The sequence below is a fragment of the Saimiri boliviensis genome, chromosome 12, assembly GCF_048565385.1.
Source record: "Saimiri boliviensis isolate mSaiBol1 chromosome 12, mSaiBol1.pri, whole genome shotgun sequence".
NCBI classification, from domain to species: Eukaryota; Metazoa; Chordata; class Mammalia; order Primates; family Cebidae; genus Saimiri; species Saimiri boliviensis.
Genome location: NC_133460.1, coordinates 9335635 through 9352567, shown reverse-complemented (window position 1 = coordinate 9352567; position 16933 = coordinate 9335635). Strand labels below are relative to the sequence as shown.

Sequence of the window (16933 nt, the reverse complement as noted above, 5' to 3'; positions counted from 1 at the left end):
TCATCCCCCTCCCTCTCGTTGTGCCTCTCCCTCTTCTCATCCCCCTCCTTCTCTCCAGCTTCCCCCTTCCTTTTGCCTGCATCTCCCCCCCCAAACCCCTCAGGTTCCCCTTTTCTGCCAGCCCCCACCCTCCCTCTGCCTCCCCTTTCTGCCTGCACTGACCTCACGCCTGTCTGCAGGAGACCTCATCCACCTGGCCAGTTCCGATGTGCAGGGGCTGCAGCCCTCGGAGCTGGGGGCCGAGCCGCCATCAAGGATGGTGGCATCCCGGGCCTACAACCTGACCTCCTCCCTCATGCGCATCCTCATGCGCTCCCGTGTGCTCAACGAGGAGCCCCTTACGCTGGTGGGTGAGGAGATTGTGGCCCAGGGCAAGCGCTCGGACCCCGGGAGCTTGCTGTGCTACGGCAGTGCCCCAGGCCCCGGCTGCCACTTCTCCATCCCCGAGGCCTTCAGCGGGGCCCTGTCCAACCTCAGCGACGTGGTGCAGCTCATCTTCCTGGTGGACTCCAACCCCTTTCCCTTCGGCTACATCAGCAACTACACTGTCTCTACCAAGGTGGCCTCCATGGCGTTCCAGACACAGGCCGGCACCCAGATCCCCATTGAGCGGCTGGCCTCAGAGCGTGCCATCACCGTCAAGGTGCCCAACAACTCAGACTGGGCCACCCTCGGCCACCACAGCCCCACCCGCTCCGTCGTGATCCAGCCCCAGGCCTCTGTTGGTGCCGTGGTCACCCTGGACAGCAGCAACCCTGCGGCTGGGCTGCACCTGCAGCTCAACTACACGCTGTTGGATGGTGCGTGCAGTGGGCAGGGCACATGCCCCCCGGCCTCGTTCCCAGGGGAGGGCGTTTCTCGTAGGGCCTCCAAGAGTGTCTCTGGTGAAGTCCTCCTCCTGCTTCATGGGCTGCTGGAGGCCCGGCGGTGGAGAAGCCGGTGCCGGCTCCAGCGCAGAGGCTCCTGTGGCCTCTTAGGCCTGTGGCAGAGGACGGGCTCAGGAGGGCCATTGTGGGTTTCCCCGGGTGGGTGAGCTTCCTAGTGGGCATCTGATCTGTGCATGCTGCCCCCAGGTCGCTACCTTTCTGAGGAACCCGAGCCCTACCTGGCAGTCTACTTGCACTCGGAACCCCAGCCCAACCAGCACAACTGCTCAGACAGCAGGAGGATCCGGCCCGAGTCACTGGAGGGCACCGACCACAGGCCCTACACCTTCTTCATTGCCCCAGGGTGAGCTCCGAGGGCCAGCCTGGCAGGGCAGCGGGGGACACCGGGGTCAGCATGGCCTGGGTCATCGGCCCTGTGGGGACAGCAGGCAGCGAGGGGACTGGGGACTGGGCTGGGTGTGGAGTCTAGGACCCAGATACCCACCTGGCAGGGCCCAAGCTCACCTCGACTGCCCCTTCCCCGCCCAGGAATGGAGACCCAGCAGGGAGTTACTATCTGAACCTCACCAGCCACTTCCACTGGTCAGCGCTGGAGGTGTCTGTGGGCGTGTACACGTCCCTGTGCCAGTACTTCAGCGAGGAAGACATGGCGTGGAGGACAGAGGGGCTGCTGCCCCTGGAGGAGACCTCACCCCAGCAGGCCGTCTGCCTCACCCGCCACCTTACTGCCTTTGGCGCCAGCCTCTTTGTGCCCCCAAGCCGCGTCCACTTCATGCCTCCCGTGAGTGGCCCCATGTGCCTGGGAGATTTTGCAGGGTAGAGGAGGGCCTGGGTGGGCTCGGCTCTGTCCTGAGAAGGCGCAGCTTGCATGTGACCTCCTGGGCCTGGTGGCTGTATCCTCACAGGAGCCAACAGTGGGCGTAAACTACATTGTCCTGCTGACATGCGCCGTGTGCCTGGTGACCTACGCGGTCATGGCTGCCATCCTGCACAAGCTGGACCAGCTGGATGCCAGCCGGGGCCGAGCCATCCCCTTCTGCGGGCAGCGGGGCCGCTTCAAGTACGAGATCCTCGTCAAGACAGGCTGGGGCCGAGGCTCAGGTGAGGGGCGCAGCGGGGCGTTGGGGCCTCCCTACTCTTGCTGGCTCTGCGGGTTGTACTCTCTGGAAGTGAGTCTTGCTGCAGGCATCGGAACAAGGCAGTTTCTCCAGTGCTGTGCAAAGGGCTCATGTGTAAATACTGGAATGACCTTGTGGGCACTCACTGTCCCTGAGGACTAGGACAGCTCCTAGCTGGAAGTAGGTGCCCAGTTGTTTAGGGTGGGCAGCCCGTGTTTTGCATGTTAGTGTGGCCCCCCCAGTCATTGAGCTTAGCCCGTGCAGAGGGGAGTGTTGTGACCAGTGCGGGAGACTGTGCTCCCACCCGCAGTCACATGGAGACGACATCACCCTCCCCAGGGCTGGCTGTTTCTTTTTTTTTTTTCCTTGTTTGTTTTGAGACTGACACTTGCTCTGTTGCTCAGGCTGGAGTACGGTGTGATCTCAGCTCATTGCAGCCTCTGCCTCCCGGGTTTAAGCCGTTCTCCTGCCTCAGCCTCCCGTGTAGCTGGGACTACAGGCACGCGCCACCACACCTAGCTAATTTTTATATTTTTAGTAGAGACAGGGTTTCATCATGTTGGCCAGGCTGGAGTTAATCTGCCCATCTTGGCCTCCCAAAGTGCTGGGATTATAGGCGTGAGCCACTGCACTCAGCTCCCATGGTGTTTCATCAATAACTCCATTTTCTATTGGAATTGCCCTTCCGCGTTCCCTTTTTTGTTTTTTTGTTTTGTTTTGTTTTGTTTTTTGGATACGGGACTCTTGCTCTGTGGCCCAGGCTGGAGTGCAGTGGTGCAATCTCGTCTCATTGCAGCCTCCACCTCCTGGGTTCTAAGTGATTCCCCTGCCTCAGCCTCCTGACTAGCTGGGATTACAGGTGCACGCCACCACGCCGGGCTGATTTTTCATTATGTTGGCCAGGCTGGTCTCAAACTCCTGACCTCAGGTGATCTGCCAGCCTCAGTCTCCCCAGGTGCTGGGATGACAGGCGTGAGCCACCGTCCCCAGCCATGTCCCCATTTTTTATCTTCGTGCTGTGCCTTCATCTTCATTGGCCAGTTCTGTTTTTTGATTACCTACTTTTAAAACTGTCCCCTGGGGCAGGGTGTGGTGGCTCAAGCCTGTAATCCCAGCACTTTGGGAGGCCAAGGCGGGTGGATCACGAGGTCAAGAGATCAAGACCATCCTGGTCAACATGCTGAAACTCCGTCTCTACTAAAAATACAAAAAATCAGCTGGGCATGGTGGTGCGTGCCTGTAATCCCAGCTACTCAGGAGGCTGAGGCAGGAGAATTGCCTGAACCCAAGAGGCGGAGGTTGGGGTGAGCTGAGATCATGCCATTGCACTCCAGCCTGGGTAAAAAAAAAAAAAAAAAAATGGCCGGGCGCGGTGGCTCACGCCTGTAATCCCAGCACTTTGGGAGGCCGAGGCGGGTGGATCACGAGGTCAAGAGATCGAGACCATCCTAATCAACATGGTGAAACCCCGTCTTTACTAAAAAAATACAAAAAATCAGCTGGGCGTGGTGGCGCGTGCCTGTAATCCCAGCTACTCAGGAGGCTGAGGCAGGAGAATTGCCTGAACCCAGGAGGCGGAGGTTGGGGTGAGCCGAGATTGCGCCATTGCACTCCAGCCTGGGTAACAAGAGCGAAACTCCGTCTCAAAAAAAAAAAAAACTGTCACCTGGGTCTGTCAATGGGAGAGAAGGGGACGTGGCTTCACGCTTTGCAGTCCGCATGCGTGGAGGGACAGGTGTGCGGTGCGGGTCACTGGTTGTGACGTGGACTGAGGCATGTGCAGTTATCACACAGTTATCTCTGTGTCACTTAACCATGTCCTTGCGGCCTTGGTGTTTATTGGAAAAATTGGGGTAACCGCAGCCCCTGGTGCATGGCAGAGCCATGCAAAGCTGGGACTGCCGGTGCAGCTTCTTGAGTGCATGGAGGCCAAAGTTAAGACGACTTGCCTGCGATGCCACCCATGTTGGGGAGCGGACCCAGCCTTCCACGCCTCCCTGTCGTCCACAGGTACCACAGCCCATGTGGGAATCATGCTGTATGGGGTGGACAGCCAGAGCGGCCACCGGCACCTGGATGGTGACAGAGCCTTCCACCGCAACAGCCTGGACATCTTCCAGATCGCCACCCCAAACAGCCTGGGCAGCGTGTGGAAAATCCGAGTGTGGCATGACAACAAAGGTCTGTGTGGACCCTGCTGACCTCTACCCCCTCCTGACCTCTGCCCCCTCCTCATCTCTGTCTGCCCCCTGCCCCTGCATCGGGCGCCGTTGGGCCTGACCTTTGTCCTGCACGTCCGTAGGGCTCAGCCCCGCCTGGTTCCTGCAGCACGTCATCGTTAGGGACCTGCAGACAGCCCGCAGTGCCTTCTTCCTGGTCAATGACTGGTTGTCAGTGGAGACGGAGGCCAACGGGGGCCTGGTGGAGAAGGAGGTGCTGGCAGCAAGTAAGGCCTCATTTCCTGCTCCTGCTATGTGGACAGGTGGGAGGGTGGGCTGGGTGATCCTGCCCAGAGGCCTCCCACAGCTCTGCCCTTCCTGCCCCCTAGGTGACGTAGCTCTGTTGAGCTTCCGGCGCCTGCTGGTGGCTGAGCTGCAGCGAGGCTTCTTCGACAAGCACATCTGGCTCTCCATATGGGACCGGCCACCTCGAAGCCGCTTCACCCGCGTCCAGAGGGCCACCTGCTGCGTCCTTCTCATCTGCCTCTTCCTGGGCGCCAACGCCGTGTGGTACGGGGCTGTGGGAGACTCTGCCTACAGGTGGGTGCCGTGGGGGTCGGGACAGCCTTCTCCTGTCCATCGCTTTCTTCCCCTAGCCTCACCTGCTTGGCCTCCTCCTCCACACAGCACGGGTCATGTGTCCAGGCTGAGCCCGGTGAGCGTCGACACAGTCGCCATTGGCCTGGTGTCCAGTGTGGTTGTCTATCCCGTCTACCTGGCTGTCCTGTTTCTCTTCCGGATGTCCCGGAGCAAGGTGGGCTGGGGCTGGCAGGACAGATGATGGAGCCTTGGCCTCAGCACCATGCCCAGGGCACTGTTCAGCACCGCAGCCAGAGGGAAAGGGGCCCATCAAAGGTGGGCTCTCAGGGAGGGTCAGCACAGTTGAGCAGCCTTAGTTAGACTGACCAGGGAGAAAGAGAGAAAACTCAGATGCCAGAATATTCTGTGAAAGAAAAGAGCAGATCGCTGCCAACCCTGTAGACATGAGCAGGACTTAAGGGATGTCACAGACACCTGCCCACCAACACATCAGGTAACTCAGAAGAATCGAGCACGTGGCTGCACATGCTTCTGAAACTGACTCAAGAAGAAGATCTCAGTAGATCTTACAGCAAGTGAAGAGTCTGACCAAGTTAGTCCCTTAGAAGCCTCCCACAGGGCAGCCGGGCGCAGTGGCTCACGCCTGTAATCCCAGCACTTGGAGAGGCTGAGGCGGGCGGATCACAAGGTCAGGAGATTGAGACCATTCTGGCTAACAGGGTGAAACCCCATCTCTACCAAAAATACAAAACTTAGCCAGGTGTGGTGGGCGCCTGTAGTCCCAGCTACTCGGGAGGCTGAAGCAGGAGAATCCCTTGAACCCAGGACACGGAGGATGCAGTGAGCCAAGATCATACCATTGCACTCCAGCCTCAGGAACAGAGTGAGATTCTGTCTCAAAAATAAATAAGTAAAGGAAATGAAATTTAAAAGTCAGTTCCTTAGCTGCACCAGTCACCTGTCAAGTGCTCAGTGGCACACGTGAGGGGCTGCCATCACGGACAGTGCAGATATCACACACCACCAGCACTCTAGAACGTTCTGTTTGATGGCACCAGGCTCTGCCCTGTCCGCTGAGGAGGTGACTTCTCGTGCCTGTCCTGAGCATGTCTGAGCTGCCGCCTGCTGACCACTGCCCTTGTCCACAGGTGGCTGCGGGCCCAAGCTCCACACCTGCCGGGCAGCAGGTTCTGGACATTGACAGCTGCCTGGACTCATCTGTGCTGGACAGCTCCTTCCTCACTTTCTCCGGCCTCCACGCTGAGGTAAGGGCTCCGCCGGGGGTCGAAGTCTGGACTGAGTGTCCTGCCGCCTCAGGGCAGCTTGGACTCAGACACTGTGCACTTCTTAGCAGACCTTTGCTGGACAGATGAAGAGTGACTTATTTCTGGATGATTCTAAGAGGTGGGTTCCCTGGAGAAACCTTGGTCCTGGTGCAGGTTGCTGTCGGGTGCTGGGGATGTGCGGGCTGGGTGTCTGTGGCTCCATGTGGTCACACTGCCTGGGAGCGGGTTTGCTTGGAAGCCCAGCGTGTCCTTGTGTGACTAGACGGGGGTGGGGTGTGTGCATAATGCGTCCCCTGGCTCCTTGCTGATCCCTGCCTCCTGAAGCCTGGTGTGCTGGCCATCCAGCGAGGGCACACTCAGTTGGCCGGACCTGCTCAGCGACCCATCCATTGTGGGCAGCAACCTGCGGCAGCTGGCTCGGGGCCGGGCGGGCCATGGGCTGGGCGCAGAGGAGGACAGCCTCTCCCTGGCCAGCCCCTACTCTCCGGCCAAATCCTTCTCAGCATCAGGTGAGTTGGGATGAGAGGTGGGGGCTCTGAAGCTCACAGCGCAGCTGAGTCCACCCACTGCCTCCTGTCCCTCTAGATGAAGACCTGATCCGGCAGGTGCTTGCCCCCACCCAGGACACCCAAGTGGAAACGGACCTGCTCACCAGCCTGTGAGTGCTTGGCTCTTGGGGAAGAGGGGTCTGGAGGAGGGGCCGGGACCTGGGTGGGGAGGGAGTTGCTGGAGGTGGGGCCAGGACTCAGGGGAAGGGTTGCAGGAGGAGGGGCTGGCTCTTGGGATGGGGGGTGCTGGAGGAGGAGCCGGGACTCAGGCCCAGCAGCCATGCTCCCTGCCTAGGATGGGGTGGGGTGGGTGCACCATGGCTGGGCAGTACTGGTTCACTTCTCTGAACCTCCCGTTCCTTTTCTGGAAAGAGCCTCATAGGCTTCCCCAGAGCCCCAGAACCTTCCCTCTGGGGAAGAAGCAGGCGCACAGGGCTTTGGAGGAGCAGAAAGGCTCCTGTGTGAGGCTGGCCAGGGCCACGTTTTTATCTTGGTCTCAGAACAGTGAGAAATTATGGGCAGGTTTTTAAGTACCCCATTTTTTTCTTTTTGAGACCATTTTTGGTAATTGGCATTTTAAATAATTTCTTGGTTGGGTGCAGTGGCTCACGCCTGTAATCCCAGCACTTTGGGAGGCCAAAGCGGGTGGGTCACCTGAGGTCAGGAGTTCAAGACCAGCCTGGCCAACATGGTGAAACCTTAACTTTACTAAAAATACAAAAAAATTAGCTCGGTGTGGTGGTGAGCACCTGTAATCCCAGCTATTTGGGAGGCTGAGGCAGGAGAATCACTTGAACCCAGGAAGTAGAGGTTGCAGTGAGCCAAGATCTCACCACTGCACTCCAGCCTGGGCAACAAAGCATGACTGTCTCAAAAAATTTTTTTTCTTAATTTCTTGGTGGTTTTCCAACTTAGCAATAAAGGGTAACATAGAGTCAGTACGTATGTAGTCACATGCCGCGTGGCGTGGTCCCACACGTGACCCCGGGCTCTGCTGTGCCTTCTCATGCTCAGAGGCGCTGAGGTGCACACAGCCCTGCCTCGTGCTGCAGCTGCTGGCAGGGTTCAGTGCAGCGGCGCCCGGTGCATGTGTGGGGCCAGGAGCCAGTGGCCACACCACAGGGCCTGCATGTGTCTGGGTTTGGGTAACGACACCCTGTGAGGCTAGCCCAGTGAGAGAATGACCTCATGACGTGTTTCTCAGAGCGTCTCCCTGGCACTGGTGTGTGGCTGTGCTGCTTTTCCAGCACATCTGCTTTGAGTTCTGCATTATCCTTCCTTTCAGTGCTGGTCATTGTCCCAGGACCCAGACAAAAAGGAAAACTTGGTGTTTTACAGAAGGCAAAAGGCAGATGAGCATGACATGAGGGCAGCTTTAGGAAAAAATTGCCAAAATACAGAGTATGAGGAAATCCAGGGGGAGTCACTACACACTGACCAGCCCCCCAATATCTCTAGCCCAGAGCTCTTTGTGAAATCCAGATTCAGTGCCTCTGTGGGGACTTCTGGCAACAGCTCAGACTTGGTGGCCACACAGAGCACGTGGTCCTCCCGCCCTCCCCATGTCCTCAACCCTTGGCCATCCCTTATTCAGACAGTGCTTCAGGCTGAGAAGTTGGAGGCTTGGGTTCGTCCCGGACCCCTCTCTGGGTCCTTCCTCATGCCAGCCTCCAGCACGTCCCATGGCTCCTTTCCCAACTCAGAGCCTGGCCTTCCCGCACCTGGGCCTGCACCCTCCGTCCTGGTAGCACCTCTGCCCCGACATTCCTGGCCACCCCATGCCTCCCTTGCAGGCCATTCTCTGTACTTGCCAGCAAGAGCCGCTCCCTGAGTCAGACACTGTTTGAGTCGTTTGTGTTGCCATAAGGAATATTTGAGTCTGGGTCTTTATTTTAGACGGGATCTCACTCTGTTGCCCATGTTGGAGTGCAGTGGCATGATCGCTGCTCACTGTAACCTCCGCCTTTCAGGTTCAAGCAGTTCTCTACCTCAGTCTCCTGAGCAGCTGGGATTACAGGCACCCGCCACCACGCCTGCCTGGCTAATTTTTTTTGTGTTTTTAGTTGAGACGGGGTTTTACCATGTTGGCTGGGCTGGTCTTGAACTCCTGCCCTCCTGATCCACCCACCTTGGACTCCCAAAGTGCTGGATTACCAGCATGAGCCACCGTGCCTGGCCTAGTTGAGGCTGGGTCATTTTTAAGTTTTTTTGTAGAGGTAGGGTCTCACTGTCTCCCAACACCTGAGCTCAAGTGATTCTCCTGCCTCAGCCTCCTGAAGTACTGGGATTATAGGTGTGAGCCACCACGCCTGACTGAGACATGCCTCTCAAGGCAGCTGAGTGTGCTTTTTATCCTCTGAGAGACAGCAGAACAGGGAGCATTCAGTGCAGTGCTGCCCCTGGCCAGGCCGTTCTTTCCATGAGGGGCTCACCAGGGTGTAGGTGTGGCAAAGCACTGGGCCAGCCTCTGCATTTCTTCTCTGGCGGCTCTGGGACTGGGCAGGTTCACGTGGTGCTGTGACGCAGCCTTGGTGGTCATTGGCTCCTAGAGAAACCAGCAGATCTCTGGCCCCAGGGAGCCTTACATACTTTTGGGATTTGAAAGGCTTTTAATGTTATCTTGTCCAAAAGTGACTTTTAGGCCGTAAAACTGTGTGGGATAGACATACTGGTCTTTCTAGATTGTAGAGGTGCTCGTTGGATGGTTGGGACCCAATCATAGTTTGCAGGGTTGACAGCAGCCTGTTGCACCCTGAGAGGCTGTGTGCCACTGTAGGGGCAGCTGGAGGTCTAGGAAGAAGGCTGGCCGGTCAGGCTGTGAGTGATGGGTTTATCAGCAGAAAGCCAGCAGGAGGGGGACACAGGCGGACACCTGGCTTCGGCGCCTGGAGCAGCTCTTGGTGCACTGGCTCCCAGCACCACTCCCACTCTGGTTTGGGGTAGGGTCTTCTGGTGGGATCCCCATGGCCCTAGAGGCTCAAGAAACTGCCCACCCAGATCAGCATGGGCTTGGGCGCCACTGCCTCCAGGGAGGCAAGGAAGAATTCACGGCCTGTCACATCCTTCAGGTCCAGCACTCCTGGGGAGAAGACAGAGGCGCTGGTGCTGCAGAGACTGGGGGAGCCGGGGCTCCCCAGCCCGGGCCTGACCTGGGAACAGCCCCAGGCAGCGAGCCTCTCCAGGACAGGTGTGCTTGCACAGGCCCGGGACGCCCCCAGCCCCTCCCTTTGGGCTGCCGGTCACAGGTCTGTCCCTGCCTCCCCAGGACTGGTGGAGGGCCTGCGGAAGCGCCTGCTGCCGGCCTGGTGTGCCTCCCTGGCCCACGGGCTCAGTCTGCTCCTGGCGGCTGTGACTGTGGGAGTCTCAGGGTGGGTGGGTGCCAGCTTCCCCCCTGGTGTGAGTGTCGCATGGCTCCTATCCAGCAGCGCCAGCTTCCTGGCCTCGTTCCTCGGCTGGGAGCCACTGAAGGTGAGGGGGCTGCCAAGGGCGGGGCTCCAGGCCTCTAGCACAGGGGACCCCTCTGAAGCCTTCTGCTCCCCAGGTCCTGCTGGAAGCGTTGTACTTCTCACTGGTGGCCAAGCGGCTGCACCCCGATGAAGACGACACCCTTGTGGAGAGCCCGGCCGTGACGCCTGTGAACACACGTGTGCCCCGTGTACGGCCCCCCCATGGCTTTGCACTCTTCCTGGCCAAGGAGGAAGCCCGCAAGGTCAAGAGGCTACACGGCATGCTACGGGTGAGCCTGAGTGCCTGAGCCTGTGCCCCTGCCACCACCACCTCTATCTCCCATCTCCCACCCGTGCACGAGGGACACTCCCATCCCCCTTTCCTCACCTCAGAAGGCCCTTAGGGGTTCAAGGCTCTGCAGCCTCTACCCAGACTCTCTCTTACCCCAAGCCTTCCACCTGCTGCCCCAGTCCCTGTCAGGGCCCAGCTCTGCCTGGTCATGAAGGGCCCTAAGCACTGCTGCAGTGGCCTGCGTGGGGTCCCTGGCAGGGTGTGCTGCCATTATTTGCCATGAGGCACCCAGCCAGGCAGTCTGCTACCTAGTGTTCCCAAAGCCCCACTGTCACCGTGTGCTGGGGCCAGGCTGACCACAGGGCCCCCCGCCGCCCATCCACCAGAGCTTGCTGGTGTACATGCTTTTCCTGCTGGTGACGCTGCTGGCCAGCTATGGGGATGCCTCGTGCCATGGACATGCCTACCGTCTGCAGAGCGCCATCAAGCAGGAGCTGCACAGCCAGGCCTTCCTGGCCATCACACGGTACGGGCACCCCAGCGCACTTGTCTGTTGGGCTTTGGTTTTGTCTTTAGTCCAGCTAGATGCTAGGGGATGTGTGGAAATGTGTAGATACATTTTTGGTTGCCAGAACCGGAGGCAACTGCTGCTGGCATCAGTGGGCAGAGGTAAGGGATGCAGCGCACAGCATGGCCTGATGACAGAGAATCATCTGCCCCAGAACGGCCCCCGGCTGAGGCTGAGGAGCCCAGATCTGGCTATGGACAGCGGGAGGCGGGGGCAGTGGGAGCCATGCTCCCTGGGTCTCTGGCAGCCGCTCACCTGAGACAGGCGTGAGGCAGTGGGGGCCAGAGTGCGTGACTGTGTCTGCTGCGGCAGGTCTGAGGAGCTCTGGCCATGGATGGCCCACGTGCTGCTGCCCTACGTCCATGGGAACCAGTCCAGCCCAGAGCTGGGGCCCCCACGGCTGCGCCAGGTGCGGCTGCAGGAAGGTGAGCTGGCAGGGGTGCCCCAAACCTTAAAAGGCTTGCTCTTCTCCAGAGAGCAGCCTTCAGTGGAGTTCTGGCATCAGCCCTGTTCCCTAGCTGTGTGACCTTTGTTTTTTCACACCGTGGTTTCCTTTTCTGTATGTATGTTAGTGATGATCACGTTGTCTAATCGATGGCTGCTGGGAGGGTTCCCTGGGGTGGCGCGCAGCCAGAGCTCAGGTGAGCAGGGCAGCAGGCAACCCTCCTATTGGGTTGTGATAATGCCCTGGTCCTGGCCTGGGGCTCTGCATTTCAGCACTCTGCCCAGACCCTCCTGGCCCCAGGGTCCACATGTGCTCGGCCGCGGGAGGCTTCAGCACCAGCGACTACAGCGTTGGCTGGGAGAGTCCTCACAATGGCTCGGGGACATGGGCCTACTCAGCTCCGGACCTGCTGGGGTAAGCAGAGTGAGGGCCCCAGGCGACCGTGGCAAGGCAGGAGTTCTCCAGGGGCGCTGTGGCCTCCTGGCCAGCCTGGACCCAGGGTGCTTGCGTGGCTGGGCTGCGGCACAAACGCCACCTCTCTCCGGCAGGGCGTGGTCTTGGGGTTTCTGCGCCGTGTATGACAGTGGGGGCTACGTACAGGAGCTGGGCCTAAGCCTGGAGGAGAGTCGCGCCCAGCTGCGCTTCCTGCAGCTGCACAACTGGCTGGACAACAGGTAGGCACGGGGCTGACCCCCTTGGCTGCGGGACGCCGGCTGCCTCCCTGGTCCCTCGCCGGTCCCCTCCCCGGTGGCTGCAGTCATCAGCCTAAGCGGCTTCCACTGCCGCAGCCACACCCGCACTGCGCGGTCCCCGCATCTCCCGCCCTGCCACCCACTGCCACTGCCCTCTGCGCAGGAGCCGCGCTGTGTTCGTGGAGCTCACACGCTACAGCCCGGCCGTGGGGCTGCACGCCGCCGTCACACTGCGCCTCGAGTTCCCGGCAGCCGGCCGCGCCCTGGCCGCCCTCAGCGTGCGCCCATTCGCGCTACGCCGCCTCAGCGGGGGCCTCTCGCTGCCTCTGCTCACGTCGGTACGCCAGCCCCTGCCCCTGCCCCTGCCCCTGCCCCGCCCCAGGCAGCGTCCCACCCCCACAGGGCTCCGCCCTCTCCTGACTCCACCCCCCCACAGGTGTGCCTGCTGCTTTTCGCGCTGCACTTCGCCGTGGCCGAGGCTCGCACTTGGCATAGGGAGGGGTGCAGGCGCGTGTTGCGGCCCGGGGCCTGGGCGCGGTGGCTGCTGGTGGCGCTAACGGCGGCCACGGCCCTGGTGCGCCTCGCCCAACTGGGCGCTGCCGACCGCCAGTGGACCCGCTTTGTGCGCGGCCGCCCGCGCCACTTCACCAGCTTTGACCAGGTGGCGCAGCTGAGCTCCGCAGCCCGTGGCCTGGCGGCCTCGCTGCTCTTCCTACTCCTGGTCAAGGTAAGGGCTGGGCTGGTGGGTGTAGGGTTAGGCGCAGACACCAGGGCTGCCAGCTGACACGTTCCTCACCCGCAGGCTGCCCAGCAGCTACGCTTCGTGCGCCAGTGGTCCGTCTTTGGCAAGACATTATGCCGGGCTCTGCCAGAGCTTTTGGGGGCCACCTTGGGCCTGGTGGTGCTCGTGGTAGCCTACGCCCAGCTGGCCATCCTGGTAGGTGACTGCGCGGCCGGGGAGGGCAGCTTAGCTCAGCCAGCACACCCTCACTGGTGCCCTTTCCTGCAGCTCGTGACCTCTTGCGTGGACTCCCTCCGGAGTGTGGCCCAGGCACTGTTGGTGCTGTGCCCTGGGACCGGGTTGTCCACCCTGTGTCCAGCTGAGTCCTGCCACCTGTTGCCCCTGCTGTGTATGGGACTCTGGGCGCTGCGGCTGTGGGGTGCCCTGCGGCTGGGGGCTGTCATCCTCCGGTGGCGCTACCACGCCCTCCGTGGAGAGCTGTACCGGCCAGCCTGGGAGCCCCAGGATTACGAAATGGTGGAGCTGTTCCTGCGCAGGCTGCGCCTCTGGATGGGCCTCAGCAAGGTCAAGGAGGTGGGTACGGCCCAGTGGGGGGGAGAGGGACACGCCCTGGGCTCTGCCCAGGGTGCAGCCGGACTGACCGAGCCCCTGTGCCGCCCCCAGTTCCGCCACAAAGTTCGCTTTGAAGGGATGGAGCCACTGCCCTCCCGCTCCTCCAGGGGCTCCAAGGTCTCCCCGGATGTGCCCCCACCCAGTGCTGGCTCCGATGCATCGCACCCCTCCACCTCCTCCAGCCAGCTGGATGGGCTGAGCATGGGCCTGGGCCGGCTCGGACTGAGGAGTGAGCCTGAGCCTGAGCCCTCCCGCCTCCAAGCCGTGTTTGAGGCCCTGCTCACCCAGTTTGACCGACTCAACCAGGCCACAGAGGATGTCTATCAGCTGGAGCAGCAACTACACAGCTTGCAAGGCCGCAGGAGCAGCCGGGCCTCCGCTGCTCCTTCCCGTGGCCCATCCCTGGGCCTGCGGCCAGCACTGCCCAGCCGCCTTGTCCGGGCCAGTCGGGGTGTGGACCTGGCCACTGGCCCTCCCAGGGCACCACTGTGGGCCAAGAACAAGGTCCACCCCAGCAGCACTTAGGCCCCTTCCCTGGGGTGGGGCCTGTGGAGTCACAGTGGACACCGCTCAGTATTACCTTCTGCTGCCCTGAACGCCATGGGCCAGGCAGAATGGCTGCACACAGGTTCCTCAGGGAGCAGGCAGGGGTGTCTCTCTGTGGGCTTCAGCACTTTAAAGAGGCCGTGTGGCCAGCCAGGACCCAGGGTCCCCTTGCTGACTCCCTGGGGGAGGACACAGCAGTCTTGGGTAGTTGCCAGCCTTTGAAATGCTAATTTATTTCCCCAAGTCCTCAGGTACAGCGGGCTGTGCCCGGCCCCACCCCCGGGGCAGATGTCGCCCGTGCTAAGGCCACTGGCTTCAGGGAGGGTTAGCCTGCGCCGCCACCGCCCTGCCCCTAAGTTATTACCTCTCCCGTTCCTGCTGCATTCCCGTGCTGTCTGTCTCTCATGTCAGTAATTTATATGGTGTTAAAATGTATTTTTGTATGTCACTGTTTTCACTGGGGCTGACAGGCCTGGCGGCTGAAACTGGGCCCTATGCCCAGAGCTGGCCTCCCACACCACCTACCTTGCTTGGTAGGCGTGGCCTGGCTGCGGAAGCCCAGCTGCTGCATGGATGCAAGCATGGCCTTGGGCTGGTGCTGCGGGTACTATTGTCCCCCTGGCACTTGTCACCACAGAGGCCATGTCATCCTCCCTTGCCCCAGGCCAGGCACTGAGAAAGCAGCACCCAGACCTGCTGGCATCGGGTCTGGGTGAGGAACAGGACTAGGAGTGGTGGTTAGAGGAAAAGACCCCTCCTGGGGGCTGGCTCCCAGGGTGGAGAAAGGTGAGCATGTGTGTATGTGAACGTCCTGTGTGGCCCGGGCAGCCCCAGGGCCCTCGGAGCTGGCTGCGCCTGCTTCTGTGTGTGTACCACTTGTGCAGGCATAGCCGCTGCTACAGCCTCGACCCTCACCAAGCAGACAAAGTCAATAAAGAGCTGTCTGACTGCAGTCCGCGCCTGTGTCTGCGTACAGCACCAGGACTTTATTTCACCGACACACAATACCGTCCAGGGCTGGCCTCCGCCTCACACGAACTCGGTGAAGTCCTCCACGGAGGAGATGAGGCGCTTCCGCTGCCCCATCTCATAGCCAGGTGTGGGCTCAGCTGGAGTCTGTGCAGGGGCTTTGGCATGGGCCGGGGGGTGCACCAGAGGCAGGCTGGGGTTGGAGTACGGGGCTTCCTCGCAGATCTGCTAAGGCAGAGGTGGCTTGGGCACCAAGTCCAGGAGGCATAGCACCCGCTCTGCTCAAGCCCCCACCCTATAGCTGGGACAGATGCCCGCCCCTGGCCAGCCAGCACCCCTCCCTGAGGGAGGCCCATCTTCCCTACCCGCTGGCGGAGCCTCTTGATGTGGCGGAGCCGTGCAATCCACTTGGAGGGGTAGATGTCAGTGGGGTTGGAGCGGCTGTGGTGTACCTGTGAGGCCATCTGGGGATGGAGAGTGGCGTGAGCTTGCTCACAGGTGGCACCTGTACCTGTCCCACCAGCTCACACCTGGATGCACCCCACTCACATTCGCATGCAGGGCCATCTGGCGGGCCACGAAGGACAGGTTGCGGTCAGAGACAATCTTGGCCACGCTGGTGTCCACAAGGCCCTCCATGTCTGAGGAGACGCAGTGGTCACGCCAGGCCCAGGGCCCTCAGCACCACCCTGCCCCACCCTGGCCCAGTCCTACCTTTCCTGCACTGCAGCGACACCAGGTTGCACTCGTAGTCCAGCGGGGTGATGATCACATGGACAAAGTTGAACTGGCCCTGCCCAGACAACAGAAGGCATCATCCCCACACACAGCATGTGCCAAGGGTTGCTCTTGGCCACTGCCTGGGCACACTGCTAGACACTCGTCAGCTCCATGGTGGCATTTGCCTCCAAACTTCCCCCTCCCATGGTGGGGCTGTGTTGGTCTGGCCTCTCTGGGACCAAGCCCACTCCACACCCAGGTGTGCTGGAGCTGCAGCCTCTACTCGCTGGGACCCCTAGTGTCTGCAGCCACACATCCAAATCGCTGTCTGCCCAGCCATGAAGTGCCCTGGGGCCATGCAGCCTATCTCAGCACCACCACACCCTCCTCAGCCTCCCGGGTGCCCCTCCTCAATTGTCTCTCCTATGGTCCTGCCCCTCTTGGACTCCACCCGCAGCCCCGGGTTTTGGGTTTTGGTTTGGTGCCTGCCACAGTGTCCTAGGGCCCTCGGAGTGCAGCCTCCAGCCTACCTGCCCTGCCTGGGCCATGCCAGCTCTCCCTGCCATACTGGACAGAGCACCCAGGACGTGCTCTGTGACATCAGCCAACCCAGCCCACCTCCAGGAAGAGGGTGATGCTGGTTGCTGCCCAGTGGTATGTGGCAATAACCAAGTGAGAAGCCTGGCAGCTGCCACAGGGGGAACTGTGGGGACCAAGGGCTGAGAGGGCAGACAGGAATCACCAACTACATGGTACCCGCCTAGGATACCCAGTCTGCACTTGCCAGTTACTCCTGACAAGACCCCAGCAGTAGGAGCCACAGGCTCCATGGCACAGATGAGGAAACTCAGGCTCAGAGGTTGAAGCCCGTGCCCATGGGGCCCTGAGCACTGCAGCCTCTCCCCATTCTCGTGACCGAGACTCAAAGAGGAGGACCTGCCGCTGACCCGGGACACAGCAGTGGGCACTTGCCTGGGGCCCAACCCCCAAAAGCCCCTCACTCACCTTGATAGTACCGAGCTTGAAGTCCTCGCCGGAGTCATTGTAGACAATGGACACGAAGTCATTGCCCAGGTGGCGCTTCTTGTCACAGCGGTGCTTGTCCACATCCTTGGTAGGCATCAGGGTGGCGATGTGGAAGACAGCTGTGGGTGGGCAGGGCCAGGTGGGTTTGTGGGGCCAGTGCTGAGGCCCTCTGCACCTCTCACCAGGAACCTCCTGATTCATCTGGGAGCTCTGGGACCCTGTAGGGGCCACATCCTCTGGTGCCTGGCCAGTAGCCCTCGGCTCTCCATGGGGGCAG

The 16933-nt window shown here is 60.7% G+C and overlaps 2 protein-coding genes across 26 annotated transcripts in view; one reads left to right on the top strand and one right to left on the bottom strand.

Annotated features, from left to right (window-relative positions):
* Window positions 1-14893, top strand: part of PKD1 (polycystin 1, transient receptor potential channel interacting) — a 48843-nt gene extending 33950 nt beyond the window's left edge. For 4 of the 10 annotated variants that reach the window (XM_039478076.2, XM_039478074.2, XM_039478083.2 and 1 more), the window contains 23 exons: window positions 180-800; window positions 1074-1230; window positions 1416-1668; window positions 1793-1988; window positions 4016-4186; window positions 4308-4451; window positions 4554-4764; window positions 4852-4978; window positions 5913-6029; window positions 6116-6168; window positions 6375-6559; window positions 6636-6708; window positions 9667-10066; window positions 10140-10334; window positions 10723-10862; window positions 11217-11329; window positions 11622-11763; window positions 11898-12023; window positions 12205-12379; window positions 12478-12768; window positions 12844-12978; window positions 13051-13356; window positions 13447-14893. In XM_039478076.2, the coding sequence (XP_039334010.2) occupies window positions 180-800; window positions 1074-1230; window positions 1416-1668; window positions 1793-1988; window positions 4016-4186; window positions 4308-4451; window positions 4554-4764; window positions 4852-4978; window positions 5913-6029; window positions 6116-6168; window positions 6375-6559; window positions 6636-6708; window positions 9667-10066; window positions 10140-10334; window positions 10723-10862; window positions 11217-11329; window positions 11622-11763; window positions 11898-12023; window positions 12205-12379; window positions 12478-12768; window positions 12844-12978; window positions 13051-13356; window positions 13447-13920 (4805 nt within the window). In that variant the 3' untranslated portion in view covers window positions 13921-14893. The remainder of the gene's footprint in view (window positions 1-179; window positions 801-1073; window positions 1231-1415; window positions 1669-1792; window positions 1989-4015; window positions 4187-4307; window positions 4452-4553; window positions 4765-4851; window positions 4979-5912; window positions 6030-6115; window positions 6169-6374; window positions 6560-6635; window positions 6709-9666; window positions 10067-10139; window positions 10335-10722; window positions 10863-11216; window positions 11330-11621; window positions 11764-11897; window positions 12024-12204; window positions 12380-12477; window positions 12769-12843; window positions 12979-13050; window positions 13357-13446) is intronic. The other 6 variants (XM_039478082.2, XM_039478080.2, XM_039478081.2 and 3 more) reach the window with 4 other exon arrangements.
* Window positions 14894-14906: 13 nt separating this feature from the next.
* TSC2 (TSC complex subunit 2) overlaps window positions 14907-16933 on the bottom strand; it is a 36814-nt gene continuing 34787 nt past the window's right edge. For all 16 annotated transcript variants that reach the window (XM_003928416.4, XM_003928415.3, XM_010339073.3 and 13 more), the window contains 5 exons: window positions 16636-16775; window positions 15625-15703; window positions 15460-15551; window positions 15276-15374; window positions 14907-15135 (listed from right to left, as the gene is read on the bottom strand). In XM_003928416.4, coding sequence (XP_003928465.3) covers window positions 14971-15135; window positions 15276-15374; window positions 15460-15551; window positions 15625-15703; window positions 16636-16775 — 575 coding nt within the window. In that variant the 3' untranslated portion in view covers window positions 14907-14970. The remainder of the gene's footprint in view (window positions 15136-15275; window positions 15375-15459; window positions 15552-15624; window positions 15704-16635; window positions 16776-16933) is intronic.